The sequence below is a fragment of the Apteryx mantelli genome, chromosome 17, assembly GCF_036417845.1.
Source record: "Apteryx mantelli isolate bAptMan1 chromosome 17, bAptMan1.hap1, whole genome shotgun sequence".
Lineage (NCBI taxonomy): Eukaryota > Metazoa > Chordata > Aves > Apterygiformes > Apterygidae > Apteryx > Apteryx mantelli.
The window spans coordinates 12,423,582-12,448,764 of NC_089994.1; the positions used below are offsets into that span (position 1 = coordinate 12,423,582).

Sequence of the window (25,183 nt, forward strand, 5' to 3'; positions counted from 1 at the left end):
AGCGCAGGCTGCAGGGACGCCGCCGAGCCGGCGTCCTCCGAGGACGGGGAGGGAGGGCAGCGTCCTGTCCCGTCCCAGCGCAGGGCCGGCCCGGCCGCCTCTGCTAAACATCTGTCCCGCGCTGCTGCAAGAGCAGGTCTCTGCCAGAGCAGCTCCCCGGGAATTTTCGCGGCCTAACAGCCCCCTCGCTAGCGAGCTGTCGGTGAGTAGCATGAGTTATTTTAATGGCTACATCACTTCAGACAAAGCCGCCACCATCTGCTCTACCCTCTAATTACAAATGCAGGAAACATAATTCACAATCAAATCACATGAAAAAGGGAAGGAAAATGAGCGATTAAAATGCACATTTAAGCCCAGCAAATCAACCTTCCCTTCCTAGCTGCAGCGCATCCACCGCTGCCCTCGCCCAGCACAGGCAGGGTCAGATTTAGTCCAGCAAACTGGGGATTTCGACCTGCTGTTTCACGGCCAGCAGCTCCCCCACGCTGGGTCCTTCCCACCTCCAGGGACGCTCTCCAGCTCCAGCCTGCCGCTGCATTTTCTGGTGCCCTGCTGACCCTCAGGATACGCTTTTCGGAGCGAGCGGTTTACCTTTCCACCGTCATGATTCGAAGTCTCCTCTAAAAGACTCGGGTGCCTGTCGGAGTCAGGGTCGGCACTCGGCAGCGGCCCAGAGCCCGGGGAGGGCGCTCGGCTCTGCTAACGGAGAGGGAAACGTCGCTCGGGGACCTCAAAGCTCTGCAGGATCTGCAGCGCCTTTCCTTGCGGCGCACTGCCGCTCTCGCACGGGCTGAGTCGCCCTCTGCTCTTCCTTCCCTCCAGCCCCGGCCCCAGGCCTGGGGAAGTTTCTCCCCCCCCCTTTTCGCGGTCCTCAGCTCCCGCACGGGGCTACGGGAACGGCCCGTGGCAGGGTCCCGCTGCCCCCTGCCGCTGCGTGACCCCAGAGCCGAAGCCTCACGCACGCGCAGACCCAGCCTACGCGTATTGCAAATATTTGTCTTAAATGTACGTATGGATGTGACAGACATGCTACGGTCCGGCCAGCCCCGTGCGCGGATGGGGAGCCCTGCAGCGTGCTGTGGGTCGGAGCAGTTTCGGGGGGTTCATTCAAACTCGCCTCTCTGCAGAGCAAAGCTCCAGCAATGCATGAGCTGTCACAGACCCAGGCTGAGCCAGGGTCCCTCGCTAGATCACGTTGCTAAATAATTTCTAATTTTCCCTTTAAAAATTCCCTTTGAAGGCCTACTCCAGTAACTGTCTTCCCCTGCCTGCCTTGCCTTCCAAAGCTGTACCACAAGCTCCTCATCAGCAGGGAGAGCACAACGCGCTGATATTATTTTGGAAATGTTTCAAGGCTTCGCAATAGTTTTACAATACCTTGCAGCAAAGCAGCAGATGGGATTCTGGATTAATCAATACACAAAGCAGAGCCAAGTATAGGATCACAGAGCTGAATTAGAACAAGAAATAGTAAATCAAAGGAAAACAGAAGTACTATCAGTCCTGTGAAGCAAGAAGCTCTGTAACTTGTTCGGCACCCTTTGCAAGTCCTTACCGTGAGGTCGGTATATTGGAAAAGGAGATGTTTCTCCTCCTGCACCAGGCAGCTGATGGGATTTCACAGCGCGTCACCTCACCGGCAGCTCCGCAGCCTCCTCCCTCGCCGAGCAGCGTTCACCACCAGACACACAACGGCTCCTCAGCAATTTGCGAACAGGGCTGAGACAATTCGCAGCTCTCAAGGGTTTTGGGTCAGAGTCGTGACAAGGTCTCAACGAAAAAGCCGTGGGTCACATCATCACTGCTGGCAGATGGGAGCCGGTGGCCAGGAGATAGACTGGACCATTAACAGCTGGGTGACCTGGCTGCAAAGCGTGTGGCACCAGCTCCACGCGTCGGAGACGAGGCAAAGGCAGCCTGGTCCCGGCCGGCCCCAGCTGCCTGCACGGTGCAGGGGCACCTGCGACCTCTAGTCCGCTCTCCTTTACAGTTACAATCTCCTTAATCAGGACCTGGAGAGACACCATGCCGCATCTTGCCTTTCCGCTAGAAAACCAGAGAGGTCCTAGCCGGGACCGATGGGATCTGTTCGTCCCCTTTTCTTAATGATCCTGGAGAACAGACCTTGCACCCGACACCGCTCACATCAGCAGTCAGCGCCCATCACCTCTTATCTCACGAGAAAAGGGTTTCTTTTTACCTCGTGCAGGTTATAAAAAACAAACAGAAGACGTACAACAAGTTATATATTCAAAAGAGATCTTTTTAAGTGACAAACTGCAGCTGAACTGTAGCTACAGTTATTATATAGAAACAGACATAAAAGTGTAATGTGGAATAACACATTTTATCACAACCATTCAATGAAATACTGAGTCCATGCAGCTTATTTATTATCTTACTACAGCTCTGACAGATCTACCACAGTTTCAGATTAATCTGGAGTTTTATTATATAGTTATTTTAATCTCACTTTGATAATGGGACCCCAAGCAGTGATAAAATAAAGTAAGATCAAGTTTAGATATAGCAATGATGAATGGTGTTAGAAACACCTAAAGCAGAAACAGAATCCAACTATCATCTCCTCTATTTTTGCTCTATATTTTATTTATACTCAGTAGAAACCCATCAAGAGAGCCTTTATGATGCAGTATATGAGGGATTGAAGGGGTAGTTCCTACCGGGTGGCTGGGATGAGTGTTTAATTGGATGTTCCTCTTTCTTTCCTTATTATTTATCTTTATGAGCGTTTCTCACCCATCATCAGTTTGCAAGCCAGAAGAGACCATCAGATCATCTCTTCTGAACCCATCACTGAATATCAGGCATTACCCTGCTTTTACATACTCAGACACACATTTTGCTACGGTAAAGCACTTGTTCAGGCAGGAGGACATCAGAAGATCCCCCTCATAACCACTGAAGGAAGGTTAGGATCCGTCATTTTTAGCCGATGCACAACTTTCACAAAAGGTATGAGAGCGACAGCACAGGAGCCCAAACCTGTCTGCCGTGCGCGGAGCCGACCGCAGGCTCGGGCGGCACAAGGCCCCAGCGTGCCAGCACCAGCCCGGCCCTGGTGGGGCAGCTACGGGATGGACGAGTCGGCCAGGCTCTTCCCAACCACCGCACAGCGAGCAGAGCCTTTCACGGGGGTTTCCGGCACTGTGATCTCTTTCAACACTTGCTCTACTCTCCCTGGTTACGTCACATGCGTTGTCTTGCCATGAGGTTTTTGGAGAGGGAACTGCTTCTTAGATTAAGGGGATCTCCGAAGCATATATTCAAGTGCTACCCTGAATCAGGATATTCTCCTAAATGGGGACCTAAACGTCCCAAATCTTTGGGACAAGCTTTAAAACCATATGAAGGAAATGCCACACGCGGCCACTTTCGGAAGAATCAGGACAAGGTTGCCCGCTCCAGTTTGCACAGCAATACAACGTGGGTAAGGAAAGCACTCACGGCCATGGGGTTCATCACTGATGCCTGTCACACACAAGTCACCCAGCCCACAGGACAGTCGCAGTCCACCTTTTCACAGCCCCAACGTGCAGTGCGGGAGGCAGCTTGGAGGAAATCAGCACCGTGGGCTACACGTCTGGCCACCTCCTTCCCCTGCCTCGCAGCTCCTGCCGAAGCACCCTGGCAGACGGCCCAAGCAGGAGAAAGGGAGGACGCTTGCCCAGGCCACGCAAGCGCACCTCCTAGCACCTTGCACCACGACGTAGCCTGGCTCTGGTTTTCTTTCCTCCCTGCCCACTTTTGGGCAGCCCCCTCAGCCGGTGAGCAGACGTTACCCGCAGCCCTGGCAAGCAATCCTCCCGTACGGCACAGCGGGATCGCAGCGGGACAGTCCCTTGGGCACGTCGGCCACGAGTCCTGGCAACTCTTACGTTTCCCTGATTTGCTGCGGAATTTAAGGCGGTTGCGCTTCTCCGTGCAGGGGTTCGTGATCCAGCTGGGGCAGGCACGTGTGTTTCCCGGAGGGCTCTAGGGATCGAGGCCCCCGTTTAAGCCGGTCGCTGACGGTAGCTGCGTTATATTAGACGAATGCACATAACCAGGCACGCAGGGGCTGCGCTTTGGCAGTAGCCGAGCAGAGCCGCCTGGCCCGGTCTGCACTGTCCTCTAGTGGCCACCAGCTCCCATTTACTGGCCCAGCTCACACCCAACAGGGCGGGGGGGCTGCCCCAGGCAGCTCGGGGTCAAACCTGCCCTCGGTGCCCCAATTTCAGCCCAGCGCCACTCTGCCCTTGCCTTCCCCATCGCACTGCACCCTTCCTGCACTGGGCCCCCCCGTACCTCCTGCTTGCCCCCTTCAGATGAGCCTGGGACCGTAACGACTGCTACAGAAACCTGTGCTAGCCGTCGGCCAGGCTCTGGTTTCATCCTTCGCCCCCAAAGCGGAGTTGGGAGAGGGCAGTTACCACTATTTCTCCCATTCTTTCAAAAGCTGGGTGCTGTCCCCGTCCCCATCCCAGCAGGCAGCCAGCCCTGCACGGAGCAGGAAAGGGCTGCTCAGCTTTCAGGGGGCAGCTAGATGGGAACGGCCACCCCGATGGGAACGCAAGCCCCAGGCAAGTCCTCCACACGCTGCTCTGGGCTTTGCAACCTGATGGGCCCAACCCGGCAGGCTCCAGAGGAGCCATGTAGCCCTCTGAGAAGTTCATCCTGGTCCCCAGCACTTCTGGCTCTCTTCAGGTTACACCAGTAATTCAGACTGCGAAGCCCAAAGCCCCAGTAAACCTCGGCATAAACTGTCAAAGCCAGCAAGCACCCCGAGGAGGGGGAGCTGGGGGCCCAGCCTCCCACTCTGGCATGGAGCACGGAAAGGAATTTTGCTGGGAAAACAATCTCTGTTGCTGAATATGAAATAAGGAAAAAGTTTTAAGTAAATTGGGTCATAAATCTGCTGATAAGCTGAAAGGGAGTGAAAGTTCCCATCAGCACTCGTACCCAGTTCCTCCAAGATAACAGGAGTTCATTCACTAATTACCTTTGAGAAACTGAGCCCTCAGCCAAACATGGTCCATAGGAAACATTTTAACCAGGCAGGATGCTTCGGAAGTCCTCTTAACAGCAAAAAGCTTCACAGCAGAGGGCTGCATTTCTGAAGGAGCTACAATTACTTTAGACATGATGTACCGAGCACAGGAGGCCAAGCAGTGGCACAGGCTGCGAAGCAGAGGACCTGTCAGTGGATCTGTTCCAGCTCCCCTTGGCTTCAGCAAGGCTCGGAGCAATCCCATGGAGTGCATGAGGCTTTCGAGTGGTCGGACACCTTTCAGGCACACATCACACACCGTCGCTGCAGGCCAGCCCACAGATCCAGCCAGACACAGTTAATTGGAGCCGCTCCGCTAGGCTCCCCGTTAGAGCCCCGTGGCACACGCTGTGCAACCATCCAGCAGTAACAACCCCCACGCAGACATCCATCCCTGCGGCCGTCTGCTCACGGCTCCCAGGGCTCGCACAGCCGAGGCGTTGTGCTTTCCACCTGCATCCCTGTTTGGGAAGGTTCCTGCAATAGCATCGTCCCCCCAGGGCTGAGCACTGCGGGGAAGGGGGGCTGCTCCTCATCTCCTGATCTGGACGTGTGGTTAAGGTGCCTGAGGAGGCCCCTCACCCTCGCCTCCCCCAGTGAACCTGCCCACGTAACACAGCAGCGAACTTCACCTACGTCACCAGCTCGCGGTAAGGGCCGTGGCCCAGGTCTCAGGTGGGCCTTGGGGGAAAGGCTGCACACCAGCAAAGAGACCTTCGCGTCTTCCAGAAGAGGAGACCAAAGACCTTCCACTTGGGAACTGCAGTTGTTCATCATCGTGCCCCTGTCTCCAGTATCACAGCACGTGGTATTGCCTACCTCCAGCTGAGAGGACTAAAATGTAAATCCTCACTCTCCCATCCTGTAAGAACTGATTTGGGCAAAAGGCATGTGGTGATTCATTCGCTTGCTAGCTCAGAGCAACTCTTTCCCAACAGCAGCACAAGAATCCCCCTTGCCACCCACCTAAACGTTTGATAAAAATTAAATCCAGCCACCCATGATTGATGCTTCTCCTCACATAAGCACTCCAGCCCCGATCTGGATAATGTGTAGCGTTATTAAAGCATCAATTATCTTTAGCGCAAGCGGAGCTACATTAGCAGGACTGCAGTCTGTTCATTTTGATAAGGTTTGTGCTGTTCGTTTATCAACAAAATGGGGATGCCAGCAGGCCAAGAAGCCTTCAGCTTTTAACTCAGGCTGGACTTGATGCTCACATCCTCTGCGTGCGCATCATCAACAAGAGCCTCCTAGTCGCTGGGTCTATTTCTCCGGCAGAGAGGAAGGTTGGCACTACAGCCTGCGAAGAGCTAGTGCTCATCTTTGGCAGGCACCCTCCGGCTATAAAACCGAGAGTGAGTAATCACACTTGTTCCCCGGGCCCCAGCAGTGTGCTTATGCCTGACCGACAGCACTCCAGATACCCAAGCAAAGTGGCCAGAGACCTCAGCCTTGCTCCTAAGTGGTCCATGTTCCCAAACAGCTCAATCTTTACTCCTCTCCTGTACATATGGGATGCTCACGTAGAAAATTACGGGAAAGCAAGGCAGTTACCTCTGAAGCTAGCCATAAACTTGTGCAGCTGGAGGCGCCTTTGGTCAACTCTGAATAGAAGTTTCCATCTGCAGTTTCTCCCTTTTGGCTCTACCCAAGGGCTCCAGCTCTCTCTCCTTTTGCTGATGCAAGCATGGCCCACGGACAGGGCTACAAACCTCTGCAGAAAAGCAATCCTTTATATTAACAGACCTAACATTTCCTTCATAAACTAAGATAGACTCTTGGCTTATTAATAACAGTAAATCTTTCAGTCCGATAGACTTTGGTTAATGAACATTGACTCCGACAGTGCTGGAAAAGACTGGTGTCAGTTGAACTGATATCCTGAGGTCCCTCTTTGTCCGGGCAGGGCTGTAAATTACCCACGATCTCATTTGCTTTTCAAAATCAGGCAGTAGAAAACACAGTGGTTACGGCTCCACTGCAGCTTTCACTACCCCAGTGCTGGGAAACAGTTTTAATGCTGATAGCAGCTGGTTAGTAAAGCCAAGCATTTCTTAAAGGTTTATTTTTGAGCACTTGGAGCCTGCGGTTCGGGCCCCTTCGGAGCTCAGACAGGATTTACCAGTTCACTCACCGTCCAGCTCCCGTATGCCGGGAGGAGGGGGACAGGCTCTAAGCCCCAGCTTAGATGAACTTCAGAGGAGCAGAGCTGGTCCCCCAGGTGGTTAGGAAGAGAGGCAGGGGGCACCTGTTGGGCAATTCTTAACTCAGCTGAGATGCTTGGATGGATGCTGTGAATGAGAGATATTTTACACACACAAGTCTAGCTTCTTGGAGGACCGTCAGGGTCCTGGCCTGCAACCAAGTGTACTTATGCCCAGCCGTGCTGGAAGAGGGCAGGCACTGACACTGACTCTGCCCCGGAGCAGGGATCCCTTTACTTGGGGCAAGCCTGCTCCAGGCCTCCAGCTGGCACAAGCGCTTTTCCCTCTATTTCTGGATTTAAACATACACCTCCCTCTATTCCCCCAATGAATATCTTTAAAGTAAAAATCTAAGCTGATTAACACACACGCCGTGGTCACCTGGATGTTTAACTCACAAGATAAATCTCATCACACTCCAATGAGCGGCTCTATCTTTTACCTTCAGGCTGAGATGACTTTGAACAGCCTGTAAATGAGTGGAAGCTCAAGAAAATAACCAAATGTAGTCTGCTGCAACACAGAGAGGCCTTATCACCATCCTCGGATGGGGGAAATGAGGCAGTAAGGGGTAGAGGAGGGACTGAGGCAGTGTTTTCATAAAACTGCCTTTTGTGCTCAGTGAAATAACTCAACAACAAAAAACAAAACCACCCTCTCCCTCCTCCCACATCTGATAAAAATCAAATAATAACAGGAGTGACTTATGTGCTCTCTGCCTGGTACTTGAATCTGGCCTTCCAGTTAATATACACTATGATTAAAGCATCTATAATCTGCAGTCTGTAGAGACCTGTGGAGCAGTAGCAGCAGCGGGTGTGCAGCCTGATAAGGGTTGTTCACTCAGTGCAGATGAAACTTAATATTTATAACTGCTGACTTTTTTTCCCGATGCCTCCTATTGGGGGGAGGGAAGTCAAAGTTTAAAGATAAAAGCTTGATAAAACCTAGGTGGAATGTTTTTCAAGGACAGGCAGGGTCTTAAAATTATCTCCACGAAAAGGCTGGTTTAAGACAGCTTTTTAGGCAAGCACAGCACCAGAGATTGGGGCTGGAGTCTTTAGAAGACCTTCCAAGCTTTAAGCTGTGTTCCTCCAAACAGGGAGGCTGTATGAGTTCCTGTACAGCAACCATAGGCAGCGCGGCTGTGGCTGGGCCTGCTTCGCATCACCACAAAATAATTACTGAGTCACATCAGGTCAGTTACACACACTTTAAGTCAAGCACTAACATGATTTCTAACTTGGCACCTAAATATGCAGCGAAATCTGAAAGCATGCAGTGTTAGCCTAGCCCTCCATCTCAACACCTGTGAGAGCTGCAGCAGGCTAGCACACAGGGCACCGGGAACGCACCTTTGAAAACAAATAAAAATAATAAATTCCCTTGCTAGTCCAGGCAAGTCAGTGTTAAATGCAATGCAGTGCTTAGGATCTGTGGTTGCTGAAATGTTAAAGATGCAGGTGCCTTCCCAGTCTTTGTCCTGTTTGTAAGCAATATCCACTTATTTCTAGTAGCATCCCTGTTCCAAGCGTACAGACAATACTTTAGTCTGTGGCCATTTGGTCTGAGATACAAGGCTCTGCCCACAGGCAGCAGCAGGACATAGCACAAACCAGAGCCTGCTGCTCTCCCCCAGTGCCCAGCAACTCAGTCTGCCTCACACACAGCCTGTTTGTCCGGCCTAGGAAAGCCCAGGATGACAGACAGACACGCATAGCTTGAGCAGCTGTCAGGATGCCACGTTAACAGAAGGACACTGCTCACCATCCTCCAGATACAAGAATCCAGCCAATCCCTCATTTTCAACACCATGAGAACTTGACTGGCCAATGTCCAAATAGTTTAATTTCTATGCAGTATAAAAGAGTCACAATACTGCAGAGTGTCAGTATTATGAAAGCTTTGAATAACGTTACCCCTCAGTAACTTCACAGACATAACTGAGCCAACCTGAGTAAAATAAAAAGATAGAGAAGTGTATTTTTATATTTCCAAGGTATATAATTTAATCTGAAAGATGGTACATGTACATACATCTTTCTAAGGTACTTAGGTGGTCCTCAGTACTTTCAGAGCACTTCAAAATGTTTGATAAACACATACACACAACATACATATGATATAGGGAAACACATTTTAGAGCTGAAACACAAGGCTTTGGGTGAACCTGAACTGAGGTCTCTCAAGTTGTAAGCTAGCATCTCAACCATTCTACCTTCCTACCAGATACCAGAAGTCAAAGGATAAAGAAAAGCAGGTTGGCCAGGGAGGAGACAGACCTGCTCTTTCACAAAGCAGAACAACAGAGAGTGGGATCTTCAAAAAAGCAGCTAAGGATCCTGAAATCCCCCCACTTGAATTCAAAAGACAGTGGGTACAGCTCTATACTCTGGGGACATGTTCAAGACATGAGAAAATGATTTAACTGCAAATATATAGTCCTTTACCTATTTATTGTTTGGATAGTATGAAGAAAACTGGATGAAGAAAACCTAGTGCCTTTACAACAGCTGCAGTTTTCCTAGACTTAGGCAGCCTTGTCTGCCAGAAATTAGCTTGCTTTGGCTTCACTTTCTTGACTATATTTTTCTCCTTTACAAATTAAGATTTCAAAATACTGTAAGCAGAGCTAAAGTCTAGTGAGACAAGAATAAATTATTAAAAATGATAAGAGGAAACAAGTACTCAGTGAGTCTGTCTATTCTTAACAAGGAGTGCATCTGGAACCAAGGCAGAATGCTTAACATCTTGGGAAACACTATCAGAAGGAATTTCTGCATCACTTCTCAAAATATAGGAAAAATTCAAATTAACAAAGTCACCTAGCATCAGTGGACACTAGTTAAAATTTGATTGGCACCTGGGTACACATTTGCCACGGTTCCCACAACACTGCAAGCTGCAAGCAAAACTACATTAAGCTGCTTATCATTCTGAAGCAAAAAATCAAGGATTAGACCTACTTCCCACTGCTCTCCAGTTGAACAGGTAGATCCCTACAGCAATCACCAAGATTATGCCCATTTCCAAAGCTCATTTTCAAATTAGGCAACTTTACAGCATGAGACAGATGTACATGAAGGAACATATGCGACACGTCATAGATGCAATTATTGAGCATAATCCGTGAGTTGTTTTTGACAAACCTAAGCTTCCAGAGTCTGGAACATGGGAACGTTAAGACCAGTACATGGAAGTTAAACATCTCTGAAGAGGTGAGTGTAAAAGTATATATAAAATATTTATAACTAGAATATCACCAGGTGTTCACAGCTATACATTGAGGTCACTTGCTACAAGTAGGTTGCCAGCTCTAGTGTAAAACTAACACAGCTGGAAAACAAGAGCAGCTGTCAGAAGCCACACCTTCCCTCAGTCCCATATGAGGGCAGCAGGATGGTCTGTCCATGTAGTCACTGATCACAGCCAGCACCAGCCGCCTCGGAGAAAAGCGCTGGAATCCCAGACATGAACACCTCCAGAAAACTTCGCTCCGAGGGAAAGTCCCTCCCAAGCATCAGGCAGCAATATGCAAGAGTGAGAAACAAGCAGCCAAGAGGAAAAGTCCATCTGTGGGTGCTGGCAAAGGTCACTAAAGAAGGCACCATCTTTCTCAGGCAGTCCACCTCTCACCACTTGGAGATATTTCAAAACCAGAAATATCCAGTAGAACACGTGTGCTCTGTGCATGTCCCCAAGGTCAACCAGTTGTGCAGATGTGTTTATTAGAGATCATATCACTCTAAGGTAAAGTGCTCTGCAAAGATATCATTCTTCTTCCCAAATAAACCTCTCACTGGCTCAAACTCCAGGGGCACATCAGTGGTTGTTTTCTTTACTTCTCTATCAAAAAGCTACAAAGAAAAGAAAGAGAAGACATTGGCAAAACTCAGTAGAAGCTCTTCCTCCTGGTTGATATCAGTTCTCACACTAACTTCTAAAAAGATCTAGCAATAAGTCAGGCCTTTCGGCCCTTTTATATAAAAGCCAGCCCTGTCACCATTGATGCCTTCTGCTCCTTCATTTAACAGACATTTCCCTGGCTCAGGGTAACCAAAAGTCAGCTGAGTTCCCTCCCCAGCAGCAAGGCTGATGAAGGTGGCTATGGAACGCAGGAACCAGTCCCTTTTCCTCTTGTTCCACTCTTTAATGCAAGCACAGCAATGCTACCTCATAAGCAGAGAGCTCCAAAAGCCCTGAGATGTCGTCCTCTATTTCTGACAGCGACTGGTTCAGGATAGCAGCTGCTTGGGCCACATCTGGGTGATAATGGTTTTGTAGAGACTGCAAAAGCAAGACAAATAGGAGATGCTCTAATGAGCAAAGGATTAACAAACACCCACTTGACTTCCTCCACAGGTATCTGCCTCTTTGTTAGTCAGATATTCAGTGACCACCACATTCTGGCAGAGGAGGCAAGTTTACTGTTCTGCACTACTATAAAGCTCCAAGAAATCCAGATTCCAGCCATCCTTCAAGCATATCAAAGATCCCTTTCCACCTGGGACACATCCAGCTCAATATAGACAGATTCTTCCACAGACCATTCCTATGGTGCATGACACAGTTCTGCCACCTCCCATGGCCCTGATGCTGCATCTGAACTCCTCCTCTCTCTGCTTCCAGGTCCCAATCAACACTCTTGTTGCTGCTTCAGCCCCTTATGCAAAACCCTTGTAGTATTTAAATGGGAAATGATAATCCTGCCAAATGGTTTTAGGGTCACTGTAAAAATTTAACCAATTCCAGCCTTCCTACACCATCCTAGAAATAATCCACATGAAAGGTGAAAGCTATGATGTTCTTTAACATTTTTAATGCCATTTCTACAGAATGGCCTGGCTATAGCCAATTAATTTCCGTAAGGGCTCAGCAAGTTCATCTCTCTCCTCCAAGGCAAATGAAAAGCCTTACATATTTGCAGCTGCTTCATGAGTTTCAGCTGCATGGTCAGACAAGTGCTCACATATCACATACTAATTAGCATGTACTAATTCTGCAGTGTGTGAAATCATTTGCCTCCTGCACTAACACAGAAAAGGGTGCAAAGTAACATCATGCACAGATGTGCTTTTTTAAGCTTACGTACCTGTAGCTCCCAGAGGGAGCTTTCCAAAGCCCTGCTTTCAGATGGCTCCTTCTCCTCCATAATATATGGATCTTCTGACAAATCTAAGGAGAGGAAGACGCAGGGCTAATATCTCCTGCACGATGTAAATAACTCCAAACGGAGCACAGCAGAGACCCAGAGCAGCACTGCAGCCAGAGCTGTTTAAGACAATGTTCCCGACACATTTAGGATCCAACAGCAAGCTACACACCTCAGCAAGGCCCAAGAGTCACTGAAGCTCTACAGAATCACATTATTTTTAATGAGCACAGGAAGTAAGACACAAAGAACTGGAATGGTCTGATGCAAAAGACATCTCAGGCAACTTTAAACAGTCATTACTGATGTTCAACGCTAATCAGTTAAACCATGGACAGATGAAGAATAACTCAGGAGCCTGTTAAACCAATGGGCTTAACAAACACTGTAGGTGGAAAACGAGAAGGTATCGGATTTCTGCATTCAGTTTATTTCTCATTTCTTTGCTTAATAGAGCGTTGAGGTGAACAAGACAAGCGCAGTGTATGGTCCGGCTGTCTCAGCCCTTTAACACTTGGAGGTAGCCTGAATCAGTGTGCCTGGCTCCAAGCACCGTGTGCCTGGAGAACCACACAGAGGGCATTCTGCTTTGAGGCAGGGCAGCCAACAGTGAGGCCCATGGTCAGAGAGAAACGACACAGATGGGTGTTCACAGTCAGATGGAGAACTTGAAGGAGCAGCCTGCAGGCTTTCTGCAAAGCCAAGGGACAGAGGCATCCTTCTAAACCTTAGAACTGGGGCTGGGATCTCTCCTTCTCCTCCAGGGGAATCAATCCTGCTCTCCATGCTATCTAAAGGCAGGACACAAAAATCCCCTGCCCACCTTCCCTCTTACCTTCTGGCCCATTAGGTCTGTGTACTAACACTTTGCATGCTGGGTGCCTCCGAAAGAGATTACAGATGAAGGGAATGACCATGAGTAGAGCTTCGGGAGGAGCAGTGAGGGCCAGCCGGGAGAGGCGCTTTATAAATGCTGCTACCAGGTATGCCGGCAAGTGACTTTTGGAGAGAAAAGAGAAGACACCAGCATGTAAAAGTCCAAGCAAGTGAGCCAGCAATACCATCAACCCAGACAGCACATCAGGTAAAGGATCAGCAGGACTCTTCATATTTTTGGACTATGGAATGAAGAAAGGTTGTAAGCAAAGATACCCGGTTCCAGGCAGTAATACATCATCTCGTGTGCTGTCTGCAACAAGTTTTGCGCAATTCCTACTTAATGTATGAACAATCTAAATCATCCTGTGATTCAATCCAGATGTATGGCACCATCCAAACACATGCTGTAGCCAAGCACAGCTCTTGTACTTGACATACGGTCACTCACATTGCAGTTTTTATTCAGTCATTTTATAATTCTGAGCACTTGGGCAGGCAACCTTAATTATATTCTTCTAATGCATTTTTATGGGTTTAATTAATACAGGGACTGTGGTGTTAAATTTATGTAATACTTCCAGGACTAAAGCAAGCAGTGCATCTGTCAACAGGGACATAAAGCTGCTGTAATGTATATGTGCAGGATAGTTCTTATTTCCATGGTAAAAATGCAAATTTATAACAACAATCAGCTGATACAGGCACTTCCTTCAGGTCAGAGGAGCTGGGATGAAAGACAACAAGTTTCAGCCACTCAGCCTTCAGCCCTGGGGCTCACTAGACCTGCAAGGCTCAACAACAGCACCCAACAGTACACTATCATATCTTATTACTCACCCCAAAGTACACTACGAATACAAGGAGGTTTGATATTAAGCGTCTAATGCTGAACTGTAAAGTATTACTCTTGGTTTATTTTATAGCTTATGAAATGATGGCAACTGAAGTATAACCTTGAATGACCAGTTGCTTATCTAGTTTCTTCCCTGTGTATAAAAAATTGACAGCATCAAGACAGGCTGTCAAACACTTTATGTTTCAGTGTTGTATCTTTGCAAAGACATCAAATTATCAACAGCTTTAGGATCCCATGTCTATTAAAAAAAAAAAAAAAAAAGACTGCACGCTATTTTTCCATATTCATAAAGTCAGAGAGAAGAATCATCACTTATAGCCAAATGGAATACAAATCAAAATACATCCATAATCATTTGCAGATCAAACTCAGATAACATACTGCATTTTTACTTTCTGAAACTAGATGGGCATGTGAGAAATCTTCAAAAATAGCACATGCAAAATTACACAACACTAAATCACACTCTTGGATTCAGTTTTCTCAGTAAACAAGACTCCAATCCAGTAGGCACACTGAAAACATTAAATCCAGACATGTAGGGGACTATTCGAGAACAGTCTCTGGCCAACAGAAAAGCAGAAGAAAACATGTGAACATATATAATAAAGCTGCTACTTACGATGAAGACAAAAACAGATCAGCCAAATGGAAAAATCGGGCTCGATACTTCACATGATATATAGAAGGGTCTAAAAGACTGTACAGCTTTTTGTAAAAGTCTGGATATTCCCTGTTTAAAAAACAAAAAGGAAAAAGATAGCATCCATTGCTGATTAGTAATGTACAATGGGACTGCATTGTGCCTAAATGTCTCTGTGCATTCGTTATAAATGACCCCAGACCATTGCTGTGCTCTGGAGGCTCTGTTTAGCTTTCTTTTGCTCCCTCTCCACAGTCATCACTTGAAAACATGCTGTAAGGTGAATTTCCTGCTCTTGCAGTGCTGCTAAGCTTTTTTAGGGATGTGAAGCTATATCCACTGACTGCAGTGGTACAGAATCCAGTGAAAGGCATGCCAAAGACTACAGCTTTACTGTGAGATCAGGTCAGCCAAACAGATTTTCAAGCGCCAAGCAACCACAGTCTGGATGAGAGGGTATTTAGGCTCAACTGAAAAAATGGTCATACTATCAAAAGAGTTCAACATCCGAACAGCTGAGCCTCTTGTGAGGAGTTTGGCTTTCTCTTGGGGGAATTCCAAAGCCTGAAGACCTGGAGAATCCATTTCAGTTCCTCTTATATAAAGACTTAAATGCAAAAACCCACATTCCTTTAAACATGATGTTCTTTTTACTTACAGATTATGCTGATGAATCAGAATAAACAATCCATTTAAGGCTAGGAGACTGATTGCTCCACCTGTAAGAAAGCAAGCAGATATTAACACAATAAAAAAAAAAAATCATCACCTGCAACTTGTTTTTGTTACAAAACCATCACAGAAAGGACACAGTACTCTGAGAACCTGGAATTAGTGCCAGTGTGACGGCTGTGAAGGAACAAAAGTTCATCTGAAAGCTTCCAGAGGCTCAGAAGTTACTTATAAAGATTAAGTTGCAGTTTAGAAGAATAGACTCTGAAGGACAGAGACACAAAAATGCTGCTCTCATCCCCAAGAAAGCCACACTGGGGAACAAAAGTCCTCCTCAGAAAGGGCATTTCTGTAGGAAACTGCACATTCCATGTCTGGATGCAGTGCAGACAGCAGCAGTGCTGGCTGAACTCTACATTTAAAATAAATCACTTCATTATTCAACTCTTTCCAAAGCTTTAAATATGATCTTCCTTACAAGGAGCAAGAACACTGACAAGCACAAGTAAAAACTTCTCACTTCCAGGGACAACCCTAGCTCCTTAGCTTAATTCCAGCCAAAGGTATAGGGGTGGGTCTGTGTGTGTCTGTGTGTTCTGTCCTGAATCATCCCCCAAAGAAGCTGTGGTGTTGCCTCCAGCAGTCCTTCCCGTCATATCTATGATGCTGCAGAACCCCACAAAAGATGCAAAGCCAGTTTTTACTCACCTATGCCGTAGGCCACTGTCAGGAAGTCTATCATGAGAGTGGGTTCATTCATATAAGGCAGAATGCAGTCATGCAGAATAACAAGAACTTTTTTGTAAAGGCCAGTGGGTAGCTGTGAAGGACCAAAAAAAAAAAAAAAAAAAGTCAAACAATCACTGCAGGGAGAATTCAAAGAGCAACAGCAATACATGCCTGCAATAGGCAAGACGGAAACAAAAGAGAACGTGCCAGAACAATATAGTATGGCGTGCAGCAACAGTTCCCAAATGGGAGAGGTTACAAGTGACAACTGATAATTAAGTTAAATCACAGAAGTGGGCGCTCACAATTGAAAGCGTGATCGCAGCTCAGAGGGAAAAGTGGGAGGAAAGCAGTGAAAGGGCTTAGGAACCTTTAACTTGTAAACAGAGGTCTTTATACTGCAAGTCACTCCTTAGGAGCAGACTTGTTCAAGGTGGAAAAAAAGGCTGAGAGTAAAGAGAAGAAATAAACCATATATGAGGTCATGCTTCTGGGCAGAAGAATGATGGAACAGAAAAGGTGACTGGGCTGTAAGCAAAAACGGAAACATGTTCTTATCTAACACTCAAAGCACAGCAGGGTCTTACAAGGAGCTCCATGGAAGGCCAGGCGCAGTCTCTAAGGACAAGCCGTTAGAAGGCAGTACAGAGCAGTGACAGAACTAACACTCACCTTGTGCTTCAGAAAACTGAGCCACATCTTTTCAAACGCCTGCTTGTGTGCCTTAAAACAGAATTGCAAACAAGAGATTAAGCACATTGATGTAGATAAAGTTTTACTTTAAGTAGATAAAAGTTCAACTCTGAAGCATCAACTGAAGTTACCTGCAGCTTTGACACTTTCCACTCCTCCCGGTTATCTAAGAAGAAAGACAAAACAGATGCTGAACTTGAAAAGGATGTTAAAAAAACCCCAAAACAATAAGATGACCCTTGTTTTACTCAGTCCCTTGAAAAGCCTCATATTAGTTATTACACATAAAACACATAAAATTGAGCCACGTAAAGCCACATAAAACTCAGCAAATACAATTTTAACCTCAGGCCCAATTACATACTTGGCTAAGAAGGGACTAAGAGCAAGAGGAAAAGGAAGCTACCCTCAAAGCAAGGTATCTAAAAATATGGTCTGAAGTCCTTGTCTCAACACAAGGCCATAACAGACCCCAACTTAAACTGAGGAATGTGGATTTTTAATACTGTTTAGAATTATCATGATCACAGAAGCAAACATATTTCATTAGCAAATGCTAATAAAGCCTTTGTACAATACAAGTCTTAGGCATGCTTTTCCCTTTCATACACAGTTCATCAGGTGGAGCTCACTAACCTTGCTTCACCATAAACTTGACCATGTCACGCTCTTTGTTTGGCATGTTAATGGGTGAAATGAGGGAAAATATGTTCTGCTGGTAAAACGGCAGTGGCCTCTAGGAAAAAAGCATACATTCAAACATGAAGTCCCACAACAGATGACAAAACATGCTGGATTTAATACTGCTCTATTTCCCAAGCACTGAATAGATTTAATTAGGAAAGAAAGGGAAAGGAAAAATGCTGATGGCTAAACTACATACTGTTTTCTTCTCTATTTCTCTCTTGTTCTAAAATATTACTCATTTGCCTAACACAAAACATAGGTCTGAACTAACTCTAGTTTAACAAAACTGGCGGATCCAATTAAAGAAAGGCTATTCTTGTGCATCAGAGAGAGAACACAATTAAAAGTTCTGTTTGTGCCACCCAAATCACTAAGATTTGATTAAAACAAAAGCTACAGCCCAAACCATGAGATTTTGCAAGAACAACAATAGATGTTTCTTGAACTACCTCAATTTCAGACTGAGGACAATCTTACCCAAAATTGGCACACATTGTGAGCAAGAAAGATGAATGCATTCAAATGAGCACTCATTTCTCTCGCTTTCAAACTCTTTCCATATACCACCAGTCCCGCATTTCACCCACAAGATAAACCTTCCAGAGCAAAAGTTTTCCAGACCCACCTCAATGGCAACACTTTGTTACCTCTTTTGTCTTCTGCATGACTTGTCCAATACTCTCAGTGACTGCCTTCATCACAAAGTACCGAATGTCATCATACTCCATATATTCTTGGAAGCGAGAGATCAGGAGTGAAGCATCCTCATTTAAGGGAATTAATCCATCAACAACTATCTAGCAGAGGGTTTGTAAAGGAAAACAGCAAGTCAGTCTCTTACAGAACTGCAGCAGACAGCAAGCTGTGATGGCTTAGCACATCCCTCTGTCATTCTGAAATGTAGCTAGCAGTGCTGCGTCCTGCTTGCTCCAGAGCACATGTGCACAAGCTGTTTTGATAGACCCTCCTCATCTTTCAGATGGGCCCCTCCTATCAAAAACAATGTTATTTAGAAATAACACAGTGGCTGAAGCAGGGGCAATACCTTCCCCCTCATATCCCAATGGCAAGTAAGGCCAGTGAGTGTGACAAAGCCCAGAGCTGTTACCTCATATACGGGCAAGAGTCCAGCTTGTCCCCACACAGGGCAGTTGCTCCCACATTTGCAGGATGTCACCTGAGCAAGGGCAGGTGCTCCCAGGAAATTCTAGGTCTCAGTGTTCCCTCTGTAACCCCGTATCTTCTCCCCTGTGAAAACCTCCCACTTTGAAATTTTAGTCCTGGAGAATGTGAACACTACAGGTTTCTTGTGCCATGGAGCAAACAACAGCAGGAACTTCTGAGTTCTGCAACTTACCTTAAGAAGTTCACGAGGAAAAGTGAAACCCCCCTTCCACTCTGCTTCGACCAAAGGATGTTCTGCCTCCAACTCAACAAACTTCATGAGGGTACAGAGTGATAATTCCTTAAAAGAAAAAACAAGAAAGAAAGAAAGAAAACACACCTCAACAACAAGGGCTGGTGGTCAGACCCGAAGGAGGCAGTTTATGGGTCTGCACAGAGTCGGAAGGACGAACTAAGGTGTTCTTCACCCAGAGCTGCAGCCCCTTCCCGGCAGGCTGCTGCGCCGAGGTGAGCTAGAGCACTGGCACCGTCCTGCAAGACCACGGCATCGCGCCGCCACAGCACCGAAGCGGCCCGCGCCGAGCGGCCGCGCACCCACCTTGACCTGGAAGGAGCCGTGGCCCAGCAGCTCCGACAGGCAATCCAGGCAGCTGCTGTACCGGTGCCGCATCCAGACCTTGTACTTGTGCTCGGCGCTGCAGGCACCTGCGAGGCGAGACGCAGGGAGCGCGCTGGGCGGCGGCGGCGGCGGCGGCGCCGTCAGGGGCCTGCAAAGGGGCCGCCGCGCCGCGCGGGCCGGGCCGGGCGCTCGCCGCGCCGCCGCGGGACTCACCGGCCAGGGCGGCCTCCTCGGCGGGCAGCCGGCCCACGAACAGCTCCCCGCGCTCCAGCAGCGCCCCGAAGAGCCGGCGGCAGGCGCGCACGGCGCAGGCGACCGCCTCCTCCTCCTCGGCCTGCGGACAGCGGCGCCGTCAGGCGGCGGCGGCGGCGGCGCCGACCCGCGCGGGCCCCGCCGCCGCCGCCGCCGCCCGGCCCGCTCCCCCCGCCCCGGCCCCGCACCGCCAGCAGCTCTAGGATCTCGAAGACGCGGTTGGCGCCGCCGCGGCTCCCCAGCACCGCGTCCACGCAGGCGGCGACCGCGGCGGCGTGACCGCCCGCCTCCGCCATGCTGCCGCCGCGCCGCGCCACACCGCGCCGGCGGAAGCGCGTGCCGCCGGGGGGCGGGGCGTGCCGCCGATGGGGTGGGGCGTGCCGCCGATGGGCGGGGCCTCGCGACCCCACCGCCCCGCGCTGCGTCGGGCGAAAAAAGCGGTATTTTGCGGCAGGAAGCGGCGGGCGCCGCGGCGGGTACAGACGGGCTGACACGGAGGTGTTATAAAAATGTACACTTTATTACACCTTCAGGTAGGATACATCACTAGTCCTTACAATCCTACTGGATCAAGTACAAATGCTTATGTTCATAAGTTATTTACAGGTAGACTTCCTAACACACTCCCGGGAGAGAGACACATTGAAAGGAGGAAAAAAAAGTGATTTTTATCTTCATCAACTGACCTAAACAAGAAACAATTGCCTCTTTCGACACCAAATCGGACCAGCACGACGATGCAGGCAGCAGCGCTCCCGCGGCTGCCGCTGTTCCCTCACACACGACTTCCATGCACATAATAAGAGCTAAACACTTAAAAGTAAAACTGGGGCTAACTAAGCAATGTTTTTGGATGAGCAACAACATACTGTACACAGTGTCAGTTATCTGTTACCATTGCATTCACTTTGCATTTTCAACTACTCCATTGCCAACATTATTAGCTTTTCTGCTAGTAATGAGGTTTAGGTAATGGCACAAGACAGTGGTTCAGCAGGGTCAGGAGAATATTTGTTCATGCACAAAGTTAAAAAAACAACAATGCCCCCCATATTTGCAGACCTGAGGGTCCGAGAAAAATACAATGCAGGAGAAAAGAGGTATAAAATTAAAAAGAGAAACAAAATCAGGAACTCTGCCTGACCCAATGTTACATTCGTGATCTTAACAGAACGGGGCGTCTATCCTACTTAAAACAGAGGACTTAACCGAGTATTCTTTCTTGTTTAAGCCATCTGGATTGCTGGATACCTAGAGGTGTGTACATATAGCAATAAGAACAAAAGATATGTTTTCCTTGCCTGTAAATAGGCTCCCCTCCTAAAATAGTAAAAAGATCACAGAATGAAAAAATAATTTTAAAACCACTTCAGAAAAGGAATGTTATAAACTTGTCTGAATTTTACATGTCATGCAGTTTTATGGCCAAAGTAAAACAAATCCATTCAAGCCACCAAGAGCTTTTTGATTACTCACTCTGCTGTTTGCAAACAGAGTTTGCTTTTCAGCAATTTTATGCAAGAAAAGTAAAGAAAATCCCCACAGTTCTATGCAGCTTTTTGCTTGGATTTTTTTTTCCATAACAATAAGGCAAACTGATTTGGAGGAAGAGGCCATGCTCTATTCACATCCAAAATACCCACCTGAAGATACATTCATCATTAGCTTTAGTAAAAGAATAGTACAAAAGTTAGATCTTATTCTTTACACAATTGAAGAATTAGTCTTAGATTTAATTTCACTATTCTCCCCTTCCCCCAGCCCCCCACCCGCCAAGCTGAAAGCAGAGTAGAAAGTACTGAACATTTAAACATGTTGCAAGAGCAGAATGAAACTGAGAGATTAAACTTCATCTGTTTGAGATTTTCCTTTATGGAAGTCCCATGAGAAACAGCTATGGACCATTTGTTTAGCTGTATCTACTGAACAATTCTTTTACAAAAAATGGGCTACACTTTAATACACATCTACTATCAACACAGTATTTACTCAGTTCATGCCTAAAATATCCATTATCTTAAAGTGAAATATGAGAATGAGCGCACAGGTTGGGTGCTTCAGTAAACTGTACACAAAACTACTAACAAACATTTTAAAAGACTTACAAAAATGGAGAATGAAACATTTTTTTTTCCTTTTAATTACATATACTTACAGGTTTTCACATTTATTGGCTAAACTTTTCAGGGAGCACTTCAAATATAAATTAGTTCCTCCAGAGGTATTTACCTCAAGCGAGAACAACATGCAGCTTTTATAGATGGAAAATACTTTGCTATATTAGCCACACTTGGTTCTTTGAATGGCTTCACCATGGATATTGAACACTAATCCAAATTATAGCAAAGAACTGCATATTCCCACAGGCAGTTTATGGTATGCTAACCTAGATGAATTGTACTGACATTTACGGCATATCACCATTTTACTTTTGAGTAGCTGGGCAGAATTTAAATGTAAGTAATGTTTGCTTTATCTGGTTTGAATGAGCACAGAGAACACTGGCAGAATGTATCTTGTACAGATTTTGAGTGTTAAACAGTTGCTAACATGCTGAAGTTTTGTGAGAGTTTCCATGTTTAAATGTTCACCAGCAAAATCCTTCTGTTAAAAAAAATAAAGGTGATTTGTCTTCATTTGGATGTTTGAAGAAGCTTCTCACTTTGCCATGGCTTAGCAAACAAGAAATGCTGTATTTCCCTGCTTATTGCGTTTTAATCACTAGTTCAACTTGGTTTAGTAGGTGCCTTTAATCTGACAGTAGGCGTCCTCATTTGTACTTTTGCTTGCTGATTTTGGGCTTCAGACGTTGCTGGTGTCTGTGCAGGATTCTGTACACCTGGAGCCTGAATCTGGGGAGATGCTGTTGTCACAACTTGCTGTTGAATCAGTTTCTGCTGGACGACTTGAGCAGTAGCAGTTGTTGCAGGAATCACTTGAACCTGCTGCTGACCTGCTGTTGTCTGAGAAAGCGTCACAGTTTGGGGTTGAGCTTGAACCTAGACATTAGGATGACAAGGCAATTACAAAAGGATAGCTGGCATTAAACAGTGTTCATAAAATTTCTGCACTACAGAAGCGCATCTTATCTGTATGGGAGTTTGTTCTCTTGACTGACAAGCATCCCAGACAAAGCAGAAAGATGTCTGTTGAAAAATAATCTAAGGGCTTTTACTGACTAGAGGGGAGAACTCAACTTGGGATGACTGACGAGGTTTCTACTCCCTGCTGTCTCCCTTGCCCTTGCAGCAGTCACATCTGAGGTGCTTATCAGTCAATTTAGAGCACTTTATCATCATTATAAGATAAACAGTCACAGATTTTGTTCTGCCTTAAAAAACTGCACTGTAAACTGTGAGAGATTAAAAGCTGATTGGCTCAGATTTCTGTGCACTGCGGGCAATAGCTCCATCAACCATCCAAAGTTAAATCATTCCTGCCAATCAATAACATAACAAGAGTCATGCCTACTGCTAATGGTCTGAAAGACATTGTTTTAAACAGTTAAATGAGCTTCCAGGTAGTTAGTTGAAGGGACACCGAACTGTCTCATCCTTCTCTTGCCCTAGCCCCATCTAGTACCACACCACATTCAGAGCAGATACTCTACCATTCTGACTTTCGTGAAGCACTTGACACAGCTTTGGGAACTGGAACAAAGCAATTTGTAACCCTCTTTTTGTCCCAATTTTTGTAAAAGAATTCACTCAGTTGACATTTCATTAGTTCACATTAGTTCAATTCTTTGCTATGTGACTATACATCACAAAAAAATTTTTTTTTTAATTTTCAGCTCCAGAAAAATACTAAAAAGCTGTTTTCAACTTATCTAGAGTGACAAACAAACATTGCTCTAGCTAGTAAATTTTTACAGACTAGAGGATATACAGCAGCTGACTCAGTAATCACATGATTCATTTTTACAGGAGGGAAAGATACTTGCTACATTCTCCAAAATTACTGCATATGGTACATATAAGGAAAAAAATATATATATTCCCAAATAAACGAGCTTGCTATAAGGATCATGCCTCTAGTGCCATATTTGTCATGAGCAAGACCTACCTGTTGGGAAACTGAAACCATCTGTTGAATGTTGGCAACAGTAGCCTGTTGCTGGACCACTTGTGGAAGTTTTGCAACCTTTAGTGACATGAAATAAAGAAAGATGTAGTCAAAATAAAAAATGGCTAATAGCAACAACACACCATACCATCAAAACTGTTACTAAGTTTCCAAAGTCCAGTTCATGGTAAGCTGCAGGTTGTCATTTTCAGTAATACCATACTTTTGTAAAAAAACAAAACAACAAAAAACAAAAAAAACCTTTTAGATTAGTGTTTTGAGGAACTTAAGTAGGATGGGAAGAGTCACATTTTCACTCTTAATTAAACTGCAGTGTTAACTGCAACATACTTTCATTTCCTCCACTAACTATATAAAATTAAAGGAAGCACAGAAATTCTAATGGCCTACTTTATCTTAGATATACTTCTGAAAGAGTAAGGTTTCCAATTCCTAATTCCTTTACTTGTCCCTTGGTTAGACTGATCTGGTTGTGCAGAAAAGAAGACAGCTGTCAGGAGGCAGCAGCAGAAAATGGGAAGAACTCTGGCTGAATGTTCCCTACTAAATACAGTTGGAATACACTACTTAATAAAAAAGAGTGACATAATTTACTTCTTTCAAAGAGGAAAGGAGAACTTACAGGTCAGATGGTTCCTCTGACCTGCTAACAAGGTTGCAAATTCAGCATCAATGAATTTTATTATAAAGCCAATTTATACAAACATATAACTAGAATTAGTAAGAGCAGGGGCTAAAATGCTAAGTCACCTGTCATCTTTACTATTCTCCAGTCATGGCAGAGGTTAAAGGTGTAAACCTGTGTTACCTGTACCTGAATCTGGGCCTGCACTTGTTGGGTTCCACCTGGTTTCTGGGTTTGGGAAATTGGAGTTGTCAAGAACTGTGTTTTAATGGCAGGCTGTGTAGTATAAGTTACTTTCTGTTGCTGTGATGTCTGCTGTTGGGCTTGGACTGTAACTTGTTGAGCATTTATCTGCAGAAGAGGAAAAAAAGCATTGCTGTCTACAACATTTATATATATTTAAAGAATAGGTATGTAACTGATTAAATTAATTATATTTAGTTACTGAAACAAAATCCTCTCAAGCTTAATAGTAGTAAAATGAGTACTGGGAGAAAGCTTTCATGCATTTATACAAGCACTCTGAATCATTTAAAGCATTTACTGAAAAGGTTCTCACACACACACACACACTTCATGCAGGAATACACCTCTGAAAAACCTATAACCTACAACAAAACCACACTGATGGCTGATTGATAGCAAAGTCCATGAAAAGATGACATTTCAAGAAAAAGCATATTTTGCATGGTGTATATCATAAAAGGTGAAAATCTTTGGGAATTTTCCATATTTGGCTATATTAGAAGAGCATAAAGAGAATCCTAATCTTTGCTACTTAAAACGGAAAACAAACAGAACAGTTTGTGGCATGAAAAATCAAACCAAACAATAGTCTTATAGGAAAAATTATTAAGCACCTGACAACACACATGAAGAAACTGTTCTCTGTACGAGAACCAATC

At 46.0% G+C, this 25,183-nt stretch overlaps 2 protein-coding genes across 14 annotated transcripts in view; both read right to left on the reverse strand.

The window, feature by feature from the left end:
* Nucleotides 1-9,243: 9,243 nt before the first annotated feature.
* Nucleotides 9,244-19,872, reverse strand: NOC4L (nucleolar complex associated 4 homolog). Of its 3 annotated transcripts, XM_067307027.1 has the most exons (15): nt 19,756-19,872; nt 19,529-19,649; nt 19,295-19,401; nt 18,929-19,036; nt 18,219-18,368; nt 17,521-17,620; nt 17,016-17,050; nt 16,864-16,914; nt 16,171-16,282; nt 15,449-15,509; nt 14,770-14,880; nt 13,248-13,411; nt 12,353-12,435; nt 11,434-11,547; nt 9,244-11,117 (listed from the first exon to the last, which is right to left on the reverse strand). In XM_067307027.1, the coding sequence occupies exons 1-15, from the start codon at nt 19,861-19,863 to the stop codon at nt 11,001-11,003; spliced, it is 1,542 nt and encodes a 513-aa protein (XP_067163128.1). In that variant the 5' UTR covers nt 19,864-19,872; the 3' UTR covers nt 9,244-11,000. The 3 variants fall into 3 exon arrangements, with proteins under 3 accessions (XP_067163128.1, XP_067163129.1, XP_067163130.1); XM_067307028.1 differs by lacking the exons at nt 9,244-11,117; nt 11,434-11,547 and having other exon boundaries at nt 12,359-12,531; XM_067307029.1 differs by lacking the exons at nt 9,244-11,117; nt 11,434-11,547; nt 12,353-12,435 and adding an exon at nt 12,452-12,613.
* Nucleotides 19,873-20,066: 194 nt separating this feature from the next.
* EP400 (E1A binding protein p400) overlaps nt 20,067-25,183 on the reverse strand; it is a 50,904-nt gene continuing 45,787 nt past the window's right edge. For 8 of the 11 annotated variants that reach the window (XM_067307263.1, XM_067307265.1, XM_067307264.1 and 5 more), the window contains 3 exons: nt 24,462-24,629; nt 23,633-23,710; nt 20,067-22,566 (listed from right to left, as the gene is read on the reverse strand). In XM_067307263.1, the coding sequence (XP_067163364.1) occupies nt 22,294-22,566; nt 23,633-23,710; nt 24,462-24,629 (519 nt within the window). In that variant the 3' untranslated portion in view covers nt 20,067-22,293. The remainder of the gene's footprint in view (nt 22,567-23,632; nt 23,711-24,461; nt 24,630-25,183) is intronic. The other 3 variants (XM_067307270.1, XM_067307269.1, XM_067307260.1) reach the window with 1 other exon arrangement.